The 25386-nt window shown below is 36.6% G+C and overlaps 1 protein-coding gene across 7 annotated transcripts in view; it reads left to right on the top strand.

Moving 5' to 3' along the window:
• Positions 1 to 25386, top strand: part of ATRX (ATRX chromatin remodeler) — a 323761-nt gene that overhangs the window by 207056 nt on the left and 91319 nt on the right. For 6 of the 7 annotated variants that reach the window (XM_036902729.2, XM_036902727.2, XM_036902726.2 and 3 more), the window contains 2 exons: positions 7091 to 7241; positions 11705 to 11811. The exons of the other annotated variant lie outside the window; for it this stretch is intronic. In XM_036902729.2, coding sequence (XP_036758624.2) covers positions 7091 to 7241; positions 11705 to 11811 — 258 coding nt within the window. The remainder of the gene's footprint in view (positions 1 to 7090; positions 7242 to 11704; positions 11812 to 25386) is intronic. 7 annotated transcript variants of the gene reach the window in all.

Raw genomic sequence — 25386 nt, 5'->3', positions numbered from 1 at the left:
TGGGTTAATGTCTGGAGCCTGTATTCTGTTCCACTGGTCTGTGACTCTGTTCTTGTTCCAGTACCAAACTGTCTTGATTATTGTAGCTTTGTAGTAGAGCTTGAAGTTGGGGAGCGAGAACCCCCCCACTTTATTCTTCCTTCTCAGGATTGCTTTGGCTATTCAGGGTCTTTGGTGTTTCCATATGAATTTTTGAACTATTTGTTCCAGTTCATTGAAGAATGCTGTTGGTAATTTGATTGGGATTGCATCAAATCTGTATATTGCTTTGAGCAGGATGGCCATTTTGACGATATTAATTCTTCGTAGCCAAGAGCATGTGATGCGTTTCCATTTGTTAGTGTCCTCTTTAATTTCTCTTAAGAGTGTCTTATTGTTTTCAGGGTATAGGTCTTTTGCTTCCTTGGTTAGGTTTATTCCTAAGTATTTTATTCTTTTTGATGCAATTGTGAATGCAATTGTTTTCCTGATTTCTCTTTCTATTGGTTCATTGTTAGTGTATAGGAAAGCCACAGATTTCTGTGTGTTAATTTTTTATCCTGCAACTTTGCTGTATTCTGATATCAGTTCTAGTAGTTTTGGAGTAGAGTCTTTAGGGTTTTTTATGTACAATATCATGTCATCTGCAAATAGTGACAGTTTGACTTCTTCCTTACCAATGTGGATGCCTTTTATTTCTTTGTTTTGTCTGTTTGCCATGGACAGGACCTCCAGAACTATGTTGAATAATGGTAGGGAGAGTAGGCATCCCTGTCTTGTTCCCAGTATTAGAGGAAAAGCTTTCAGCTTCTCACTGTTCAGTATGATGTTAGCTGTGGGTTTATCATATATTGCCATTATTATGTTGAGGTACTTGCCGTCTGTATCCATTTTGTTGATTGTTTTTACCATGAATGGATGTTGAAATCTGTTGAATGCTTTTTCAGCATGTATGGCGATGATCATGTGGCTTTTGTCTTTCTTTTTGTTGATGTGGTGGATGATGTTGATGGAGTTTCGAATGTTGTGCCAATTTTGCATTCCTGAGATCAATCCCACTTGATCATGGTGTATGATCCTCTTGATGTATTTTTGAATTCCGTTTGGTAATATAGTGTTAAGTATTTTTCCATCTGTGTTCAGCAGGGACATTGGTCTGGAATTTGTTGTTGTTGTTGTGTCCTTGCCTGGTTTTGTTGTTAGAGTGATGCTGGCTTCATAGAATGATTTTGGAAGTATTCCTTCCTCTTCTATTTTTTGGAAAACTTTTAGGAGAATAGGTATAATTTCTTCTCTTATATGTCTGATAAAATTCTGTGGTGAATCCATCTCACCCAGGGATTTTGTTCTTTGATGGTTTTTTGATTACTCATTCAATTTCGTTGCTGATGATTAGTCTGCTTATATTTTCTTCTTTTCCTTGGTCAGTCTTGGAAGGTTGTATTTTTCTAGGAAGTTGTCCATTTATTCCAGGTTATCCAGCTTTTTAGCTTATAAATTTTCATAGTATTCTCTAAGAATTCTTTTATTTCTGTGGGTTCCGTTGTGATTTTTCCTTTCTTATTTCTGATTCTGTTTATTTGTGTAGATTCTCTTTTTCTCTTAATACGTCTGGCTAGGGGCTTATGTGTTTCGTTTATTTTGTCAAAGAACCAGCTCTTGGTTTCATTGATTTTTTTTTTCTATTGTTTTATTCTTCTCAATTTTATTTATTTCTTCTGTGATCTTTATTATGTCCTTCCTTCTGCTGACTTTGGGCCTCTTTTGTTCTTCTTTTTCCAGTTTCAGTAATTGTAACTTTAGACTATTCATTTGGGTTTGTTCCTCCTTCTTTAAATTGGCCTAGATTGCTATATAAGTTTCTCATAGAATTGCCTTCGCTGCATCCCACAGACATTGGGTCTTTGTGCTGTTGTCATTTTTCTCCTTTTATTACTTGATTTCTGTTTTAATTTCATCATTGGACTATTGATTATTTAGGAACATGTTGTTAAGCCTCCATGTGTTTGTGAGCCTTTTTATTTTCTTTGTACATTTTGTAGTTTTATACCTTTGTGATTTGAGAAGTTGGTTGGTAGAATTTCACTCTTTGAATTTGCTGAGGCTCTTCCTGTGGCCTAGTATGTGATCTATTCCTTAAAATGTTCCATGTGCAGTTTAGAAGGATGTGTATCCTGCTGCTTTTGGGTATGGAGTTCTGTAGATGTCTGTTAGGTCCATCTGTTCTAGCGTATTCTTCAGTGCCTCTGTGTCCTTATTTTTTGCGTGGTGGATCTGTCCTTTAGAGTGAGTGGTTTGTTGAAGTCTCCTAAAATGAATTAACTGCATTCTATTTCCTCGTTTAATTCTGTTAGTATCTGTTTCACATATGTAGGTGCTCCTGTTTTGGGTGCATATATATTTATAATGATTATATTCTCTTCTTGGACTGACTGCTTTATCATCACGTAATATCCTTCTTTATCTCTTGTTACTTTCTTTGTTTTATTTTCTATTTTGTCTGATAGAAGTCCTGCAACACTTAATTTTTTCTCCCTGTGTTTGCATGAAATATGTTTTTCCATCCCTTGACTTTTAGTCTGTGTATATCTTTGTGTTTGACGTGAGTCTCTTGTAAGCAGCATATAGATGGGTCTTGGTTTTTTATCCATTCTATTACTCTGTGTCTTTTGATTGGTGCATTCAGTCCATTTACATTTGTGGTGATTATCGATAGATATGTACTTTATTGCCATTGCAGGCTTTGGATTCGTGGTTACCAAAGGTTCAAGGTAAACTTCTTTACTACCTGACCATCTAATTTATCTCTCTTAATGAGCTTTTATAAACACAGTTTCTTGTTTCTTTACTCTTCTCCCTTCTTATTCTTCCTCCTCCCTTCTTTTTATGTTAGGTGTGTTATTCTGTACTCTTATTTTTCCTTTGATTTTTTGGCTAGCTGATTTGATTTTTTGTCTAGCTGATTTGATTTTTTGTCTTTAGTTATTATTTGGTTGGTCTGCTTTCTTTGCTGTGATTTTATTTTCTCTGGTGACATCTACTTAGCCATAGGAGTGCTTTCATCTTAAGCAGTCCTTTTTAAATATCCTGTAGAGGTGTTTTTTCAGAGGCACATTCCTTCAACTTTTGCTTGTCTGGAAATTGTTTAATACCTCCTTCAAATTTAAATCATAATTGTGCTGGATACAGTATTCTTCGTTCAATGCCCTTCTGTTTTATTTCATTAAATATATCATGCCTTTCTCTTATGGCCTATATGGTTTCAGTTGAGAAGTCTGATTATAGCCTGATGGGTTTTCCTTTGTAGGTGATCTTTTTCTCTCTCTGTCTGCCTTTAATACTCTGTCCTTGTCTTTGATATTTCCCATTTTAATTATTGCATGTCTTGGTGGTTGTCCTCCTTGGGTCCCTTGTGTTGGGAGATCTGTGGGCTCCCATGGTCTGAAGAGACTATTTCCTTCCCCAGCTTCGGGATGTTTTCAGCAATTATTTATTCAAAGACACTTTCTATCCCTTTTTCTCTCTCTCCTTCTTTTGGTACCCCTGTAATGAAAATATTGTTCCTTTTTGATTGGTTACATTGTTCTCTTAATATTCTTTCATTCCTGGAGATCCTTTTATCTCTCTGTGCCTCAGCTTCTCTGTATTCGTGCTCTCTGATTTCTTTTCCTTTAACAGTCTGTTGCACATCGTCCAGTCTGCTCTTACGTGCTTCTATTGATTGTTTCCTTTCTCTTATCTCCCTCTCCAGTTCATCCCTTAGCTCTTGCATATTTCTCTGCAGGTCCATCCACATGGTTATGACTTTTATTTTGAATTCTTTTTCTGGAAGATTGCTTAAGTCTATCTCACCAGGCCCTCACTTTTTGGTTGTTTGAATGATTTTTGACTTCGCCAGGTTCTTCTACCTTTTCATGCTGATAGAGGTGGTTGTAGGGAGGTGTCACGTGTTTCAGCTGATAGAACAAACTCTGGGATAATCTCTTTAGCTACCATGGGTGCGGCAGCCCTCGGGAAAGCCTACAGAACTTCCGCAAGTTGTAGACTCGCCAGTTGTTTTCCTGCAAGAACTGCTCCCCTTCATAGCTTCCTAACCTTGCTCCGGCTTCTGCTGACTGTGCCGTTTACCCGCACACTGGGAGCAGTCTCTGTGATAATGTCCTGAGCTGCCCTGGGTGGGGATTCCCTTGGGATAACCTAGGGCACTGTGAGGGGTCGCTGCCTCTCCGGGTGTGTTTTCCTGCGAGAATGGCGTTGCTTCGTGCCTTCTAGAACTTTGTTTGGTTTCCTCTGTGCTGGACAGCTGTTTGCAGGCAGTAGCCTCTGGGTCTATCCCAGTTTGCTGCGTGCTGGAAGAAGACTCTGTGTGGGTGGTTTGTGCGGGGCTTTTCTCCAGCTGCACCCCAGCTGTGACCCGTCTGCCGGTTTGCTTGCAGCACTGGCTGGGGAGAATGAATGGCTGGCTGCTTATCCCGTGAGGGCCTTTGGGGCCACGTTACCCCCCAGGGATTTAGGGTTCCTGAAGTTCCTTAAGATTCCCATCCTGCTGGGCTGTGTGTGCTGGGATGATTTTGTCCAGTTGTTAAGCTCTGTTCCCTTTAAGACTTTTAAAAAGTGCCCGCTTTTCTTTTTTCCCTGGGTAGCCGGCTGTGGGAACCTCTTCTCAGTCTTTGTCTCAGATTTTAGGTTACCATTTCTCTAATATCCAGTACACCATGCAATGTGTGTGTGCTCCTGGTTCAGATTACTAGGGCTGGTTATTTAGTAGTCCTTTGCTTCTGCTCCTTCCCCACTCTGATTCTTTTTCCACCCGCCAGTGAGCTGGGGTTGGGGGAGTGCTCACGTTCCACTGTGTCTCAGCTTTGTATCTTACCCTTTTAGCGAGTTGCTGAGTTCTTCCAGATGTAGATGTAGCCTGGCTATTGTACTGTATCTTCTTGTCTCTCTTTTAGGAATAGTTGTGTTTGTTGTATTGTAAAAAATGTATATGGTTTTGGGAGGAGATTTCTGCCGCCATACTCATGCTGCCATCTTGAGCCCCTCTGCTTTGACCCTTTTTTAAGATAGAGAGTTCTTTTAACCTAGATTCAAGCTGAACCTTTTTACAGGGTACATACTCCATAGAAGAATAGGATAGAAAAACATTTTCCCATCAGTCCAGGGAAGATGAGAAGAATCTTATTTGCTTCACCTTGAGCTCTGAGTTGGAGAAAATAGTTTTCCTCAGAATCACAGTCATGGGCTTTCTGTCATGTAGTTTATGGTCTGAATTTACATGAGTTACATAATCTAAAACTGTCTAGGTCAAATACTTAACCTCAGAAGTAATTCTGCATTGGTGATCCTCTGGAGCACCTGGCGGCAGCAGATACAGAATCACTGAAAATGTATGACCTCAACCCAAACTAATCACAATTCTCAGTGATTACAACTATACTGGGAGTGAAATGACAATAAAAATTATAGAATATCCAAGGAAACAAATTAACCTTAGTAAAATTAGCACCAAAGTAAGTTAGCAGTTAACCTGATGAAAGTTAACATACAAAACAGCTTGATTAGATTCTCATTATCCTCAGATAGTAGAACTATTTGATAAAGACTCTGTATGTTTAAAGTGATATTTTCTAAACCATAAACATAACTTTATGCCAGAAAATTTTAAACTTAGATGAGATAGACATTCTAGAAAATATTAGAACATTGAGTACTCATTGCACTTATTTAGCAGGAGCCAAAAATTAGAAATAAATAAATTTCTAGGAACAGGAGAATAAATGATGGTATTTTCATCTAGTGGACTGCTACAAGACAGAACAATTAAGTAAGTCTCACTTTGAGTGAAAAATGAAAAACTGCATTGAATGAAAAAGTCAGTCAGAGTAATACAAACTGTGGTACAATTTACATATAGTTTTAAAACATGGAAGAAAATGTATAGTTTAGGGCAATATACACATAGTGAAAATATAAAAGCACAAAAATAGTGAATATCAAATTTAGGGTTTTAGTTACCTCTGAGAAAGAAGGGAGGGAAAGAAAAGAATAGGATTGGTTAAGGAGGGTCACATATTAGGCCTTTAGCTGCATCAAAAGCAAATTTAACAAGTGTTAAAATTTGATGAGGCTGATACGTGGGAACACTGCTTTCACTCTGTACAGTGTTCTGAATACATAACATTTTAGAGCAAATTTTTTAAAATTTGAAGTTTTCATTAAAAAGCAATAGAGGATGGTACAAGGACAGGTAAATGTGTATTCCTTATTTTGAATTGAACTCTGTTTAGATCTTTAATGGATTACTTTGTGTTACTTTCTTAATACCTCTTCAAGTCAAAATTTGTGGGGAAAATAACAAAATGATTTAACATGATACAGTGATTCTGGGATTAATCCTTGTATGAGTTTTCCAGAAATCTGATCGCGCAGTGAAGTGTTTCCTGCCCCTCCAAACTTTTCTTTGTTGATTCTGAGTCAGTCTGCCCTCTCTCCCCTCCTCTTCTCCACCTTTCCTCTTTTGTCTCTCCTTGGGTCTCTAGGTCTCTTTCTTTCCTGATCCCTTTATCTTGGGGTGTGTTTTTGGGGTTATATTCTCTCAGAGTTTAGGGGACTCTGTCTCTTATGGTCTCTGTCTTTCTGAGTCCCCTTTCCTTCGTGCTGTTTCTCATACTTGTACTTCCTTAGGGTCTGTCTCTCACTTACACTCTCACTTGGAATAGCTACCACCACCCCATCTTTCTTCCTCTTTATGCATATATGTATGTTTGTATGTATCTGTGTATCTGTCTGACTGTCTTTGTCTCTTTCTCTTCCTCTCCCAGCGTGGATTTGTTCTCTCTACCCCACTACATGTCACAGTGTAGTGCTGTATGTTTCCTGGGGTGGTCTTTTTTCTCTCTGGGAAAATGGACACGTGTGTGTGTCTGTGTGTGTGTGTGTGTGTGTGTGTGTGTGTGTATTTTACTTCCCCCTCCCAAATCCCTATCAGTCTCTTTCTCACTGCGTTGGTCTATATTTTTTTCTCTTTCTGTCTCTTTCTTAATCCCTCTTGGGGTCTTTCAGTTTCTTTTCATATTTGCTTACTGATTTATATTTCATTTATTTTATTTAGGTAAAGCTACTTCTTCTAATCCAAGCAGCCCAGCTCCAGACTGGTACAAAGGTTTTGTTACAGATGCTGATGCTGAGATTTTAGAGCATTCTGGAAAAATGGTACTTCTCTTTGAAATTCTTCGAATGGCAGAGGAAATTGGGGATAAAGTGTAAGTTCTTTCCTATTTTTATTATATAAATGAACCTTTTGATAACCTTTCTGTTGCTCATGCAATTTATTTTTAAATCTTCCTTTCTAAAGATGTAATTTCTTTGGTTAGTATTGTCATAGACAACTATCTTCCTTCTAAACCACTAGTTCTGAGTGTACATTCTAGTTATTTCTTCAGTACTGCTTTCCCCTTCTGGCTATTGCTCCTTAAGCCTATTTCCTTGAGTCAATCCTCTAGTTAATATCTATATTTCACAATCTTCAGAATGTTAGTTCATGCAGTGTGACTTCTACCCTGACAGTTTACTGAGATTTTCCCCTCTGAAGTCACTTAGTGACCCCCAAATCTAATGGACACCACTCAGACTTTATTTCACCTCTGACTATACTCTTCATCATTTCTCCTTTGTTTTTTCCTGTTTGTTACTTCTGGCATTTGCACCCCATTCCATCCCGTGGATCGCCACCCCACCCCCATTTCGTCCTTCAGCTTACTATTCAAAAAACATAGTTTTAAAGTTCTGAACCAGACTTATTCTTTAGGTTGTTAAAACGTCCCAACATCTGATCATAAAATATCTAAAAAGAGTATCTGTGATGCCTTTAATAAATAATATAAAGCTAAAAATAAAACAATCTTGTATATTAAAAAAATTTCAAACTTAGTTAATTCTCACTCCAGCAAAGGGGAAGATCTTGTTATATGTTCCATATTCCAAACCACCTTTTAATTATACCTCTGCTCTACTAATACACCTTTTCACTGACTAGTGAGTTGTTTGAAGACATGGACTGTTTTATTTTTTATTAACCATGTATCTGGCACCTAGTAAATACTAAAAGTTATTTTTGTTGTATATTGCCACTTTATATAGAAACAAGTATTTCAGAGAAAAGATGATGTTGGCTTGGAATGGAGTGGTAGGTAGTACTAGAGATAAAAGACATATTTTAGAGTAGAAACATGACTAGGTAGATTAATTGCAGGACAGTAAGAATGAGTGATTAGTCAAAGATAATTCCAAAGCTTCCAGCAAAGTGGCTGGTAGATTACAGCGTTATTTAATAAGATGGAGAAGATTAGGGGAGAACTAAGTCTATTAGAGGTAGTAAGGAGTTCTGCTCTGGCTATCTTAAGTTTGAGGGGCCTGTTAGATATCCGTGAGAGATGTCAAATAGAAAGTAAATGTTTGAGTTCAGGGTTCCTGAAAGGGCAGGGAGATACTGCTTTAGACATGCTCATGCTTATTTCTGCTATCAACTTTTGTAGTTTAAAATTAATTTTGATTTGGGTACCATACAAGAATTTCAAAAATGTTAGAGGGATTTTATTGGTCTTTTAATTTCTTAACTGGTGCAGAAATCCCTTCTGACATGTTCATCATAGATGTTCTCCTAGCCTCTCCTGTATATGATAGAATATTTGCCATCTTAGAGAACACCTCAAATTGTTAGAAAATGTATCCTTATCTTTAGTTTATACTCTATGCCTATAGCTGTTTGCCCTCTGGTCTAAAATAGAACATACCTACTGCTTTTTTTTTTTTTTAAACATTCTTAGGATGATCGTTTTTAATTACAAGCCCAACTGATAAGTGTTAAATCAATGTTAATTCTATAAAATGATGCATTTCCAAAATTGTGATTACCACTATTCTTTATTTGCCCAACATTTCATTATGGAAATTTTCAAGAATAATAAAAAGTGGAAAGAATTCTACAGTGAATACTCATATACTTGTCACTTAGAATCTATACTATATTTTATATTTTATTTTACTTTCTTTGTTACTATCTGTTCTTACATCTTTTATGATGCCTTTCAAAGTAGGTTGCAGACATTACTACTACTATTTCAATTATCTTCTGTTCAAATAATGGTGGATTTATATCTCTTGTTACTTTTACCTTTTTATTTTTACTTCATTGATCTATTCTTTGTGTGGCATAATTGCAGTTCTGACCACATGCTCTTGAATATAGTTCAGGTTCTTCAGCACATGTCCCAAAATGGGATTGCAGTAAACAGAACACACCAGCTGAGTTCTTATTCACACAGAGTTGTAGTGAGGCTGGTTCTTGTTTATTCTGGACCCTGCGCTCCCATTCATGCAATCTGATAGGTTTTCCAACATCTAAATAACATTACTGGTTCATATTGAACTTGTGGTCAACTATAACTCTTTTTGTAAGAACTGTTAAATCAGATTCCCCTATTCTCTGTTTGTGCAGTTGATCTTTTGACCCAAATAAAGATTTGATATTTTTTAGGATAAGAGATAAATGAATATTAGTGATTTTAGCCAGTGGTGTTTAACAACTTACTCTCCAAATTAAATAAATAATAATAGAGAAAGCAAACAAGCAAGAAAGAAAAGCCTTGATTTTAGCATTTCTTGATTTTCATGCTATAAATACTCCCACCATGGCCAATTTCAAGCTGCCAACATGATGTCAGAAGTGGGAAGAGATGCTAACAGTCCACTTTCCTATTTCAGGCTAGTTACAGCCAATTCCAGTTATACCACTGGTTTCAGCCAAGTCCTTCTGACCTGTTTTCTATCATTAAATATTAAATTTGGTTGAATCTTTATTCCCAGGTTTTGATGTGTAAGAGTCTGATAAATATTGCTTTTATATGTTCACATGGGTCACTAATAAAATAAAGCCATAATAGTTTATAAGTATGGAAATTATTACCAATCAGGACAGTAGTTTTTCATGTTATCTACAACTAGAAAAGGTTAACAGAATAACAGTATATAGCCATTTATTTCTAATAACACTAACTTTTTCATAGTAGATTTGATGAGCTCAGTGTTTCCCAAAACTGTTCTTAATGCTTACTGACTCAAGTCAACCTTTTTCTAGGATAATGGCTGAAATTCCAGATTAATTCCAATTAAATAATTAGTATTCCTAAAAATTTAGTTTGGCAGTCACAGAAACTGTCAAAAACCTAACGTCAAAAAACGCAGAAAGAATCAATTCAATAAAATTTTTGATTCTGGGAAAGATAATCTAGGAGGGACCAAGGCATAGCCTTTGGTCATTTACACTGAGCACCAGTAGTAATTCATTTAATTATCACTATTGTAGTAGTACCAACTGAGAGATAAAGACTCCCATAGTGCAGAGTTCACGAAGCATACAATATTAAAAGTCAGTGTGTATGTTGTTAATAACTCTTAACAGCTGTTTCATAGCTTGAATTGTTCTTTTTAGTTCTACTAAGTCTGAAAACATATATCATTGAGTGTTGAAGAATCCTCTGGAGTTAAAAACCTCTTTCCTATAATACAGCTTTCAGAATCAAAACAAAACAAAACAAAGATATGCTTGCTATAGGTGTCAAGTTCCTTGAATACTGACTTACTTTGTTTGCATGTATAAGGGAGAGAATGAGCCCTCCTGTATTCTCTTTTTAGATATTTTCATATTCAGTGCATAATTATCTCCACTTCTCATCAGTGGGGTAAATCAGAGCAGTGGTTTTCCAAACTGTTTCTCAGAACCCTTGAAAGTTGGTGTCCTACAACAGAGGGTGAGGGACCAGAGACACTTTAACTTCTCCCAACATGCCTAAAGCACCTTGCTTTTATTATTTATTTTAACACCACATAAGATTTTATGTGAATAGATACTTTTCATGGCTAAAAAGGAGTTAGAAAACTATTGGGATGGAGAATCACGAATTTACAGACATACTTGAAATGGAATGATAAAATGTTTTAGAAGGTCTGATCACTGAGTAAAAGTACTCAGACTTTTAGTAAGAATATTTTTTTCTCATATTCTATCAACAGTGTCTTTTGCAGAGGAAAAAGTTTTTAATTTTCATGAAGTCCAGTCAGTCAGTTGTTTTTTATAGATCATACTTATAATGTCATGTTTAAGAATTATTTGTGTAACCCGTAGTTATGAAGATTTTCTTCCTTATGTTCTTCTAAACTTTCTGTGGTTTTACATTTGTATTTACCCTCCATTTTGAGTTTTTTGAATAAAGCATGAGGTTCAAGCTGAAATTAGTTTATTTTTTGCATATGGTGTCCAATTTTGCCAAGACCATTGTTGAAAAGACTATCCTTTTGCCATTGAATTGCCTTTAACCCTTTGTCAGAATCCAGTTAAGTAGATTGTATGGCTCTGTATCTGGGCTCTATGGTCTGTTTCATTGATTTGTGCTTGTCTGTTCATCAAAACTACAGTTTTGATTAGTCTAGCTTCATAAGTGTTGAAATTATTAGTGAGGTATCCAACTTTTTCTCTTCGAAATTGTTTCAGTGACTCTATGTGCTTGGCATTCCCATATTAAACTTTAGAATCATCAGTTCATTTCTACAAAAAATCCGTACTGGGGTTTGATTAATATTGTATTGAATTTGTAGAGCAATTTGGCAAGAGGTAATATCTCTGCTACATGAATCTACTAATCCATGAACACTAATCTTTGATTTTTAGCCTTGTTTTCAGCCAGTCTCTTATATCTCTGGACTTGATTGAAGATTTTCTTGAGTTGGCTAGTAGAGAGAAGACAGAAGATAAAGATAAACCTCTTATTTATAAAGGTGAGTTACAAACATGTCTGTATCTTTTTCTTTTTCACTGAAGTATCATTGATATCCAATCTTATATTGGTTACAGATGTACAACACAGTGGTTCAACAAGTTACCTATATTATTTAACTCCTCACCCACTCTAGTGTGGTTACTATCTGTCAACTTGGAAGGATGTTATGGAATCATTGCTTATGTTCTCCATGCTATACGACTATCCCCATGGCCAACTTACATTATGATTTTTTTTGTGCCCCTTTATACCCTTGCCCTTGCCACCTACCCATCCCAATCTCTCCCCCATGGTAACCACTAGTCACTTGCTAGTGGCTGTGAGTCTAATGGTGTTTTGTTCATTCTGTTTGCTTTGTTTTTATACTACACAAATAAGTGAAATCATAATCACATTTGTCTTTCTCCACCTGCCTTATTTCACTGAGCATAGTACCCTCTAGATCCATCCATATTGTTGCAAATGGCAGGATTTCTTCTTCTTTCTGACTGAATAGTATTCCATGTGTATGTATACCACATCTTCTTTATGCATTCATCTATTAATGGACACTTAGGCTGCTTCCATATCTGGGCTACTGCAAATAGTGTGGTGATAAACATAGGGGTGCATATATCTTTTTGAATCAGGTATTTTGTTTTCTTTGGGATAAGTTCCTAGGAGTGGAATCTATTTTTAGTTTTTGAAGAAAGCTCCATACTGCTTTCCACAAAGGTTGCACCTATTTACATTCCCACCAACAGCATAGTAGTGTTCTCATTTCTCCACATCCACTTATTGTCTCTTGGATACTAATCATTCTGGTATAAGGTGGTATCTATTGTGGTATTGATTTGCTTTTCCATAATGATAGCAATGTGGAGCATCTTTTCATGTGCCTGTTGGCCATCTGTATTTCTTCTTTGGAAAAATGTTCCGGTCCTCTGCCCATTTTTTAATTGGGTTGTTTGGTTTTTTTTTTTAGTGTTCCATCATAAAAGAGTTCCTGATATATTTTGGATGTTGACCTCTTACCAGATGAATTGTTTAGGAATATATTCTCCCATAGTGTAGGTTGCCTTTTTGTTCTGCTGATGGTGTCCTTTGCTGTACAGAAGCTTTTCAGTTTGATATAGTCCCAGTTGTTCATTTTTCATTTTGTTTCCCTTGCCTGAGGAGATGTTTACAGGAAAAAATTGATCACGCTTATGTTCAAGAGACTTTTGCCTATATTTTTTATAAGGCTTTAATGGTTTCATGTCTTACATTCAGGTCTTTGATCCATTTTGAGTTTACTTTTGTGTATGGAGTTAGAAAATAATCCAGTTTCATTGTCTTGCATGTAGCTGTGCAGTTTTCCCAAAACCAGTTATTGAAGAGGCTGTCTTTTTCCCATTCTATATTGATGGCTCCTTTACCACATATCAATTGACTGTATATGTGTGGGTTTATATTTGGGCTCCCTATTCTGTTCCATTGATCTATGGGTCTGTTCTTGTGTCAGTAACAAACTTTTGATTATTGTAGCTTTGTAGTAGAGCTTGAAGTCAGGATGTATGACACCCCCAGATTTCTTCTTTCTCAAGACCGCTTTGGCTCTTCAGGGATCTTTTGTGATTCCATATAAATTTTAGGATTATTTGCCTAGTTCATTGAAAAATGCCATTGGTGTTTTGATAGGGATTGCATTAAATCTGTGAATTACCTTAGGCATTATGGCCATTTTGTCAATATTAATTCTTCCTGTCCATTAGCATGGAATAGATTTCCAGTTACTTGTGTCTTAATTTCTCCCATGAGTGTCTGATAATTTTCAGAGTACAGGTCTTTCATCTCCTTAGTTAGGTTTATTCCTAGGTATTTTATTCTTTTGGATGCAATTATAAATGTAACTGTTCATCTTACTTCTCCTTCTGAAAGTTTATAGTATAGAGGAATGCAATAGATTTCTGTATACTAATTTTGTATCCTGAAACTTTGCTGAATCCAGTTATTAGTTGTAATAGTTTTTAGTGGATTCTGTAGTTTTCTGAGTATAATTATCAAGTCATCTTCAAATAGTGACAGTTTAACTTCTTCCTTACCAATTTGGGTGCCTTTTATCTCTTTGTGTTGTCTGATTGCTGTGGCTAGGACCTCCAGTACTGTGGTGAATAAAAATGATGAGAGTGGGCATCCTTGTCTTGTTCCCAGTCTTAGAGGAAAATTTTCAGGTTTTCACCAGTAAGTATGATGTTAGCTGTAGACCTGTCATATATGGCCTTTCTTATGTTGAGGTATGTACCTTCTGTACCCATTTTCTTAATAGTTTTTATCATGAATGGAAGTTCAGTTTTGTCAAATGCTTTTTCAGCATCTATTGAGATGATCATGTGGCTTTTATCCTTTTTGTTAATGTGGTGTGTGATATTGATTGATTTACGAATATTGTACCATCCTTGCATCCCTGGAATCCCACTTGGTCATGATGTGTTGTTTTTTTTTTTGTTTTTTTGTTTTTTTTTGCAGTTTGAGTGATTTTACTTCTTGAAAAGTTAACAAGGTCTGCTAATCCCTGGGAGCCAGTGCACACACAGGAGCAGGGCCACAGGGATGGCCTGGGGGCACTGAATCCCCCTTGGTCCTGGCCCCCCAAGGGAGTGGTGGGGAAGGCCACACGGGTGCTGAGGCAGAGGAGGGCAGTGTCCGACATGATGTATTTTTAAATTTGGTTTGGTAATAAATTGTTGAGTACTTGCATCTATGTTCATCAGGGATATTGGTCTGTAATTTTCTTTTTTTGTGTTTTCTTTGTCTGGTTTTGGTGTTAGAGTGATGCTGGCTTCAATGTGCTTGGAAGTACTCTTCTACTTTTTGGAATACTTTTAAGAAGAATTGTTATTAGCTCTTCTTTAAATGTTTGGTACAGTTCAGCTGTGAAGCCATCTGGACCTGGTGTTTTGTTTCTTGGGAGTTTTTTTGATTACCAATTCAATTTCATTGCTGGTAATTGGTCGGTTCAGATTTTCTGTTTCTTCTTGCATTAGTCTTGGAAGGTTGAATTTTTGTCTAGTAATTCTTAATATTTCTGTGGTATCCACTGTAACTCTTCCATTTTTGTTTCTGATTTTGTTTGTGTACTCTGTTTTTGTTTCAATACTCCTGGCTAGAGGTTTGTCTATTTTGTTTTTCTCAAAGAACCAGGTCTTTGTAGCATTGTTTTTTTTCTATTGTTTTATTCTTTATTTTATTTATTTCTGGTCTGATCATTATTATGTCCCTCCTACTAACTTTGGGTTTCATTTCTTTTCTTTTTCTAGTTTCTATAACTGGAATTTTAGACTGTTTATTTAGGATTGTTCTTGTTTCTTGAGGTAGGCCTGTATTGCTATATACTTTCCTATTAGAACTGCTTTCACTGCATCTCACAGCTTTTGGGCTGTTAAAATTTGTTTTCATTTGTGTCCATGTATTCCATGATTTCGGTTTTAATTTGTTCATTGATTCATTGATTATTTAGAAACGTTTTGTTTAGCCTCTCAACAGTGGGATGAAAATATTCACTAAACTATAAATATTTATAAACTTACCATAAACTAGTCTGCTGTCATCTAGGCTTTATGGTTGCATTTATAGAGCACATGCAAAGTCAATTTAGCATAATGCTTAGGGTTTCCAGAATTTTTGGAATGGTCAATGATCATTGGCTTCAACTTAAAGGCACCAGTTGCATTAGCCCCTAACAAGAGATTCATCCTTTGAAGCTTTGTGGCCAGACATTGACTTTTCTCTAGCTTCAAAAATCTTAGATGGCATTTCCTTCCCAAATGAGGTTGTTTTATCTACGTTGAATTATGTTAATTAGTTTTAGCCACCATCATCAATTATCTTAACTAGATCTTCTGGATAACTTACTTGTGGCTTCTACATTAATACTGCTTCACCTTCCACTTTTATGTTATAAAAATGGCTTATTTCCTTTAACCTCATTAACTAACCTCTTCTTGCTTCAAACTTTCTTTCTGCAGCTTCCTCATCTCTCTCAGCCTTCACAGATTTGAAGAGAGTTAGGGCCTTGCTGTGGATTAGATTTTGGCTTAAAGGAATGTTGTAGCTGATTTGATCTATCCAGACCACTAAAACCCTCCATATCAGCTGTTATTTGTTTTGCTGTCTTGTTCATGTGTTCACTGGAGTAGCACTTTTAATTTCCTCCAGGAATTTTTCCCTTGTTTTCACAACTCAGCTGTTTGGACAAGAGTCCTAGCTTTCAGCCTTCCTTGGCTTTTGACAGGCCTTCCTCACTAAGCATAATCATTTCGAGCTTTTGATTTAAAGTGCAAGATATGCAACACTTGCTTTCACTTACCATTATAGGGTTATTATTTGGCCTAATTTCAATATCATTATATCTCAGGGAATGGGGAGGCCTGAGGAGGAGAGTGATGGTAATCACCAGGCAGTAGAGCAGTCAGAATAAACATAAGACTGATTGTTTGCCGTCTCACAGGTGCATGATTCATGGTGTCCCAAAATAGTTACAATAATAACATTGAAGATCACTATCACAGAAGCCCATAACAAATGTAATAGTGGAAAAGTTAGATATTTTATAAGAATTGCCAGAATGTGACACAGAGACACAAACAAGAAAATGCTGGTGGAAAAATGGTATTGATAAACTTGTTTGAGGCAGTGTTGCCCAAACCTTCAATCTGTAAAAGAAGAAAACCAGTATCTGTAATGGTCAATAAAGTGAAGTGCAGTAAAACAAGGCATGTCTGTATGGTGACTGTGAAATAGTCTTATTGTGATTTTGATTTGTATTTCTCTATGGAGTAATAATATTAAGCATCTTTTGTTCTGCTTATTGACAATTTGCATATCTTCTTTAGAAAAATATTCAGATTCTTTGACCATTTTTGATTTGGGTTATTTCTCTTGTTATTGAGTTTTAAAGAGGTTTTTTTCTTTCATACTTTGTGTATATTGGGCCCTTATCAAGTATATTTTCAAATATTTTCTCTCATTCTGTGGGTGGTCTTTTCACTTTATTGATAGTGTCCTTTGCACAAAACGTTTTCATTTTGATGAAGTCCAGCGTATCTTGTTTTTTTTTTTCATTTACTAGTGTTTTAGTGTCATATCTAAGAAACCATTACCAAGTCCAAGTGTTCTCCTGTCATATCTAAGAAACCATTGCCAAACCCAAGTTTATGAAAATTAACCCCCTGTGTTTCTTTCAAAGAATTCCATAGTTTTAGCTCTTACATTTAGGTCTTTGATCCATTTTGAGTTAATTTTTTTTCTTTTGTAGATAATTATTTTTTTATTGAAGGGTAGCTGACACACGGTATTATATTACATTAGTTTCAGGTGTACAACATAGTGATTCAACATTTATATACATGACAATTCTGGGTACCAGCTGTCACCATACCAAGCTGTTACAATATCTTGACTATATTCATTACATCCTGGTTACTTATTATTTTACCATTGGAAGTGTATACATTTTTTTTTTTTTTGTGAGGGCATCTCTCATATTTATTGATCAAATGGTTGTTAACAACAATAAAGTTCTGTATAGGGGAGTCAATGCTCAATGCACAATCATTAATCCACCCCAAGCCTAATTTTCGTCAGTCTCCAGTCTTCTGAGGCATAACAAACAAGTTCTTACATGGAGAACAAATTCTTACATAGTGAATAAGTTCTTACATGGTGAACAGTACAAGGGCAGTCATCACAGAAACCTTCGGTTTTGCTCATGCATTATGAACTATAAACAGTCAGTTCAAATATGAATACTCATTTGATTTTTATACTTGATTTATATTTGGATACCACATTTCTTTCTTTATTATTATTATTTTTAATAAAATGCTGAAGTGGTAGGTAGATACAAGATAAAGGTAGAAAACATAGTTTAGTGTTGTAAGAGAGAAAATGTAGATGATCAAGTGTGTGCCTGTAGACTATGTGTTAATCCAAGCTAGACAAGGGCAATAAAACATCCACGTATGCAGAAGATTTCTCTCAGAACGGGGGGGTGAGGTTCTAAGCCTCACCTCTGTTGATCCCCAATTTCTCACCTGATGGCCCCCCTGTGACTGTGCCTGTCTTAGGTTGTTCCTCCCTTGAGGAATCTTACCCGTCTCTGGCTAACCAGTCATCTTCCGCGGCCATACAGGGAAATGTAAAGTTGGTAAGTGAGAGAGAAGCCTTATTGTTTGAAATGGTTAGCTTTTTATTTCTTTGCATATTTATGCCCTGTAGCTTCTATGCCCAGCATTTGTCTTGAGGTATCTTTACCACTTGGAAGAATTATGATACTCGGTAAATTCGATATGAGGCACGAATTCTGTTTAAGGGTTGTGTTTAGGAAGGAAGAAGAAAAGCTATAGAAGTAGCAGGCGGCAGAAAACATGGGAAGATTGATTATTTCTTTGACATATCTTCTTGTAGAGTAACTTCAGCATGTGTAGGTTTTAAGCTACTACTTAAATTGCACACACACATTAACATAATAGGAGTATAGTTACATAACCAAAGCATACCTGTAATTACCAGCCATCTCCAGTGAAACCAAGAAAACCAGTTAGGCACCTTAGGCATTTGTGAAAACTTATCTATGATATGGTGGATATTGTCCAACTGAACTTGAACAGTCTGAGAGAAATCAGACAAATTAAAACAACCCATTCCTGGGGACTGTTCACATGCCATATGTTCTTTTAACAGTAAATAGTCTGTAGTTGTAAGATTTTGGTGTGCTACAATTTGCACTTCTCCTAATTCTTGATTGAGTTCCAACAGTATAGATCCAGTCAAATTTGTTGTTTTACTGTATGCACAGGCCAGCTTAGATATCTCCTTCCTCATTCCCATGGCAAGTCCAGGAACTGGTGGGATGAGTGCATCTACAGCTGTAGCAGCAGTGCGTGGATCTTTGTTGGGGTTTTTTGATGATCATCTTCTGGCATGAGTCTTCCAGAGAGTGCTGATGTTGGAAGTTCTTTTTCATATCGTATCTTAGTTCATTTTCGGGATAGCCCAATTAGGCTTTGATTCTCTGTATAAACACAAACAGACACTTTGCCTACACTTTTATATGCCCTTTATACCCTTGTGTAGAACTCATTGGAGGTTACCACACAGGAACTGCCCTTTTTTTTTTGTATCACTAATCTACACTTACATGACGAATATTATGTTTACTAGGCTCTCCCCTATACCAGGTCCCCCCTATAGACTCCTTTACAGTCACTGTCCATCAGCATAGCAAAATGTTGTAGAATCACTACTTGCCTTCTCTGTGTTGTACAGCCCTCCCTTTTCTCCTACCCCACCATGCATGCTAATCTTAATGTCCCCCTACTTCTCTCCCCCCTTATCCCGCCCTACCCACCCATCCTCCCCAGTCCCTTTCCCTTTGGTACCTGTTAGTCCATTCTTGGGTTCTGTGATTCTGCTGCTGTTTTGTTCCTTCAGTTTTTCCTTTGTTCTTATATTCCACAGATAAGTGAAAGCATTTGGTATTTCTCTTTCTCCGCTTGGCTTGTTTCACTGAGCATAATACCCTCCAGCTCCATCCATGTTGCTGCAAATGGTTGGATTTGTCCTTTTCTTATGGCTGAGTAGTATTCCATTGTGTATATGTACCACATCTTCTTTATCCATTCATCTATCGATGGACATTTAGGTTGCTTCCAATTCTTGGCTATTGTAAATAGTGCTGCGATAAACATAGGGGTGCACTGATCTTTCTCATACTTGATTGCTGCATTCTTAGGGTAAATTCCTAGGAGTGCAATTCCTGGGTCAAATGGTAAGTCTGTTTTGAGCATTTTGATGTACCTCCATATTGCTTTCCACAATGGTTGAACTAACTTACATTCCCACCAGCAGTGTAGGAGGGTTCCCCTTTCTCCACAGCCTCACCAACATTTATTGTTCTCTGTCTTTTGGATAGCAGCCATCCTTACTGGTGTGAGGTGATACCTCATTGTAGTTTTAATTTGCATTTCTCTGATAATTAGCGATGTGGAGCATCTTTTCATGTGTCTGTTGGCCATCTGTATTTCATTTTTGGAGAACTGTCTGTTCAGTTCCTCTGCCCATTTTTTAATTGGGTTATTTGTTTTTTTTTGTTGAGGCGTGTGAGCTCTTTATATATTCTGGACGTCAAGCCTTTATCGGATGTGTCATTTTCAAGTATATTCTCCCATACTTTAGGGTTCCTTTTTGTTCTATTGATGGTGTCTTTTGCTGTACAGAAGCTTTTCAGCTTAATATAGTCCCACTTACTCATTTTTGCTGTTGTTTTCCTTGCCCGGGGAGGTATGTTCAAGAAGAGGTCACTCATGTTTATGTCTAAGAGGTTTTTGCCTATGTTTTCCTCCAAGAGTTTAATGGTTTCATGACTTACATTCAGGTCTTTGATCCATTTTGAGTTTACTTTTGTATATGGGGTTAGACAATGGTCCAGTTTCATTCTCCTACATGTAGCTGTCCAGTTTTGCCAGCACCATCTGTTGAAGAGACTGTCATTTCGCCATTGTATGTCCATGGCTCCTTTATCAAATATTAATTGACCATATATGTCTGGGTTAATGTCTAGATTCTCTAGTCTGTTCCATTGGTCTGTGGGTCTGCTCTTGTGCCAGTACCAAATTGTCTTGATTACTATGGCTTTATAGTAGAGCTTGAAGTTGGGGAGTGAGATCCCCCCTACTTTATTCTTCTTTCTCAGGATTGCTTTGGCTATTCGGGGTCTTTGGTGTTTCCATATGAATTTTTGAATTATTTGTTCCAGTTCATTGAAGAATGTTGCTGGTAGTTTCATAGGGATTGCATCAAATCTGTATATTGCTTTGGGCAGGATGGCCATTTTGACGATATTAATTCTTCCTAGCCACGAGCATAGGATGAGTTTCCATCTGTTAGTGTCCCCTTTAATTTCTCTTCAGAGTGACTTGTAGTTTTCAGAGTATAAGTCTTTCAGTTCCTTGGTTAGGTTTATTCCTAGGTATTTTATTTTTTTTGATGCAATTGTGAATTGAGTTGTTTTCCTGATTTCTCTTTCTGTTGGTTCATTGTTAGTGTATAGGAAAGCCACAGATTTCTGTGTGTTGATTTTGTATCCTGCAACTTTGCTGTATTCCGATATCAGTTCTAGTAGTTTTGGGGTGGAGTCTTTAGGGTTTTTTATGTACAGTATCATGTCATCTGGAAATAGTGACAGTTTACCTTCTTCTTTACCAATCTGGATTCCTTGTATTTCTTTGTTTTGTCTGATTGCCGTGGCTAGGACCTCCAGTACTACGTTAAATAACAGTGGCGAGAGTGGGCATCTTTGTCTAGTTCCCGATCTCAGAGGAAATGCTTTCAGCTTCTCGCTGTTCAGTATAATGTTGGCTGTGGGTTTATCATAGATGGCCTTTATTATGTTGAGGTACTTGCCCTCTATTCCCATTTTGCTGAGAGTTTTTATCATGAATGGATGTTGAACTTTGTCAAATGCTTTTTCAGCATCTATGGAGATGATCATGTGGTTTTTGTCTTTCTTTTTGTTGATGTGGTGGATGATGTTGATGGACTTGCGAATGTTGTACCATCCTTGCATCCCTGGGATGAATCCCACTTGGTCATAGTGTATGATCCTTTTGATGTATTTTTGAGTTAATTTTTATATAGGTGTGAGGTAAAGGTGCAACTTCAGTCTTTTGCTGAAGCTCTCTTATTGTCCTAGCAATAGTTCTTGAAAAGACTGTATTTTCCCCCATTGAATGTTCTTTGCACCCTTGTTGGAAATCAGTTAGATACATAGGTTTAGTTCCTGACTTTGAGCTCTATTCCATTATCTCTGTGCCTCTGCTAGTAACATATAGTCTTGATTGCCACTTCAAAAGTAAGTTTTGAATGTCCTACTTTTTTTCTCTTCAAGGTGATTGTGGCTACTCTAGGTCTCTGGCAATTCCATATGAATTTTAGAATCAGCTTGTAAATTTCTGCAGAGATGTCAACACTGATTCTGTTAGGGATTTTATTGCATCTGTAGTTCATTGAGGAAGTATTGCCAAATCTTCTGATCCATGAACATGGGATATTTTGCCATTTATTTAGGTCTTTAATTTCTTTCATGAATGTTTTGTAGTATTTAAGTTTGTACATTTTTCACTTCTTGTGATATTTATTCCTGCTTATTTTACCCTTTTTGATCTCATTGTACATTCAATTATGTTCTTAATTTCATTTTTGAATTGTTCATTGGTAATGTATAAATTGTTTTGTATATTAACTCACTTATTCGAATTGTGTTTTAGTGCATTTAAAAAGTTTTTTTTCTATATAAAAGATCATGCCATCTGCAAATAGAGATAATTTCCTTCTTCCTTTCCAGTGTGTATTACTTTTCTTTTTCTTGCCCAGTTTCCCTGGTGACAACCTCCAGTACAGTGTTAAAGTGATGAGAGGCAGATATCCTTTTCTCTTTCCTAAGCTTATGGGGAGAATTTGTAATCTTTCATCACTGTGTATAGTGTTAGCTGTAGAGTTTTCAGAGATGCTGTTTGTCAGTTGAGAAGTTTCCTTCTATTTCCACTTTTTTTTTGGTGTTTGTTTATCATGAATGTGTGTTGGATAGTCTCAAAAGACTTTTCGTATCCTATGGTATTTTTTTTATGCTGTTGATACCGGTGCATTACTTTATCTATTGTATTGCCTGAGGATTTCAGCCCCAGACAAGTTCACTATGAATTCGGTGAGGTTGAATAATGATAGCAGAACATTGGGGGTAGAAAGGGACTCATACCAAGCTTTATTCTCATGGCATTAGGTTGAGCACTAGAATCCTGTCTGGCTCAGTCTCTGCTCCAGGTTCTGCTGTCTTCTCCCTGCTTTCTTGCTCTCTTCTCCAGGAGCTGCTCTCCCTCTTCCCTCGGCCCTTTGTACCAAGTGGAACTCTTATAGCAATACCAGTAATAATGGCTTACTGCCAGTGGGTATGCAAGCATGCATTTGTGCAGTGGGCTAAGTATTACCCCATTGCACATACACCGTGGGTATCAGGTAAGGTTCCTGGCCATAGAATTTCCATTTTCCCTACACACGTTAAGCCAACCTTCCTGGGTTAATTTCCATCTGATCATGGTGTATAATTGTCCATATGTTGAAGGATTTAGTTTGCTAGTGTTTTGTTGAAGATTTGTACATTCTTATTCATAAGAGATACTGGTTACTTCTGTTTTCTGTTATGTCTTTGGCTGGCTTGGTATGAGGCTATTACTGGCCTCATTTAATGAGTTGGGAAGTTTTCCCTGTTCTGTTTTTTGGAATTGTTTAGGAAGAACTGGTTTTAATTCTTTAGGTGTTTGGTAGAATTCAGCAGTAAGCCATCTTTATCTGGCTTTTTCTTGTGGGTAGTTTTTATTATTACAATTATTCATGTAAAACAATACTCGTAAGGTAAAACTTAATATTTTGTCAGAGTGAGAAACAAAGGCTACCAATAGAACAGGAGAAAACATTTGCAAATCACTCACCTGATAAGGAGTTAATATCCACAATACATAAAGAACAACTATAACTGAACAACAAGAAATTGGCAAAAGACTTGAATAGACATTTCTCTAAAGATGATATGCAAATGGGCAATGAGCACATGAAAATATGCTCAACATCACAAATCACTAGAGAAATATAAATCAAAACTACAATGAGGTACAACCTTACACCCATTAGGATGACTGCTATCAGAAAAATAGCTAGCAATGGTTGGTGATGCTGTGGAGAATTCAAAACATTTGTGCACTCTTGGCGAGAATGTAAAATGATGCAGCCACATTGAAAACCAGTGTGAGAGTTCCTCAAAAAAGTAAAACTAGAATTATCATATGATGTAGCATTACAACTTCTGGGTGTATACCCAAAAGAAGTGAAACCATGATCTCAAGAAGATATTTGTACACCCATATTCATAACAGCATTATTCACAATAGTGAAAAGGTAGAAACTACCCAAGTGTGTATCAGTGGATGAATGGATAAACAAAATGTGGTGTATATATACAATAGAATATTATTCAGCTTTTAAGAGGAAGGAAGTCTTGTCACATAATATAATATGGATGAATCTTGAGGACATTATGCTAAATGAAATTAAGTCAGCACAAAAATAAATTCTGTGCTATTCCATTTATATGAGATACCTAAAGTAGTCAAATTCACAGATGTAGAAAGTAGGTGGTGGTTCCTGTGAGGAAGGGGAGAATAGGGAGTTGTTTTTTAGTGGGTATAGAGTTTGAGTTTTGCAAGATGAAAAATTTTGCAAATCACTACTGACCTGTACACTTCAAATAGTTAAGGTGGTAAATATTGTGCTATGTGTTTTTTTTACTATAGTTTTAAAAACGTACACAGCCAGCTTCTAATTGGGATTAGCTAAAAGATGGTTTTTGTTGATTTCTACCACATGTTTTCGATTCATGTGTTTTGATTTTGTTAAAAATGCAAATTTTAAAAACTGGTAAGAGAGATGGGACAAGATACTGAGAACTCCATAATTGTTAGTCTGTCAGATAAGTAGATTTGTATCTAAAATTAATTGACATTAAATTACAAGTATTTGATGAGTACTTACTAGATACTCTAAGGGACTGGCATAGTTGTAGTCCCTCTCTTAATGAGCTAATAGTCTAATGATGAGTATGGATACTAAACAAAAAGCTACAGAAAATGAATTGCCCAGGAAATTGAGGGGAGAATCTTTCCATGATTTAGGAATGAGTTGCTCTTATCTCTTCACCATCAAGATAATCACAGACATCTCTTTAGTATGTTTTAGTCATGCTTCCCTTTACTAGTCAATTAGTAGAAAAATGAAATGCAAATTGGGTGAAGAGAGATAGGAAGGAAAAAGAGTTTTTACAGTTTTGACTTTTTTTAAGTGTACAGTTCTATGACATTAAGTGCATCCATATTGCCATGCAACCAGTAACCACCTGTGGGATAAATGGGGAGAATTTTCAGAATCTCCCACCTGTCTTTATTCCATTTACTTATCAAGAAATGTTTACTACTGCAGGCTCTGGGGCAAGGGGTGGAGAGAAAATGGCCATTCTCTCCTCCCCTCCCTTCCTGGTACATGATTGGTCTGGCATTTACCAGTTACCAAGAATACATGGTGGCTGCAGGGCACGAACTACAGCTGGAGGAGATGGATGGAGCATGCCTGGCTAGTGATTGTAAGGAGTAAAAGCCTTTCTCCCAACCTACCCTTTCCTCTGACTTATTTCCTCTGGATTCATTGGTTTCATAGGGGAGATTTGCCACAAGCCAGCAACACCCTTACCCCTAGAGCTACACCACCATTCTTTTTTTTTTTTTTAGCATCCCAACATCTTTTTTTTTTTTTTTAAATAATTATTTTTTATTGAAGGGTAGTTGACGCACAGTATTACATTACATTACTTTCAAGTGTACAACACAATGGTAGAACATTTATATACATAATTCTAGGTTCCAGCTATCACCCTACCAAGCTGTTACAATATCTTGACTATATTCCTTATGCTATACATTACATCCCGGTTACTTATTTATTTTACCATTGG

The sequence above is a fragment of the Manis pentadactyla genome, chromosome X (assembly GCF_030020395.1).
Source record: "Manis pentadactyla isolate mManPen7 chromosome X, mManPen7.hap1, whole genome shotgun sequence".
Taxonomy (NCBI): Eukaryota; Metazoa; Chordata; class Mammalia; order Pholidota; family Manidae; genus Manis; species Manis pentadactyla.
This window is presented reverse-complemented; position numbering and strand designations above follow the sequence as displayed.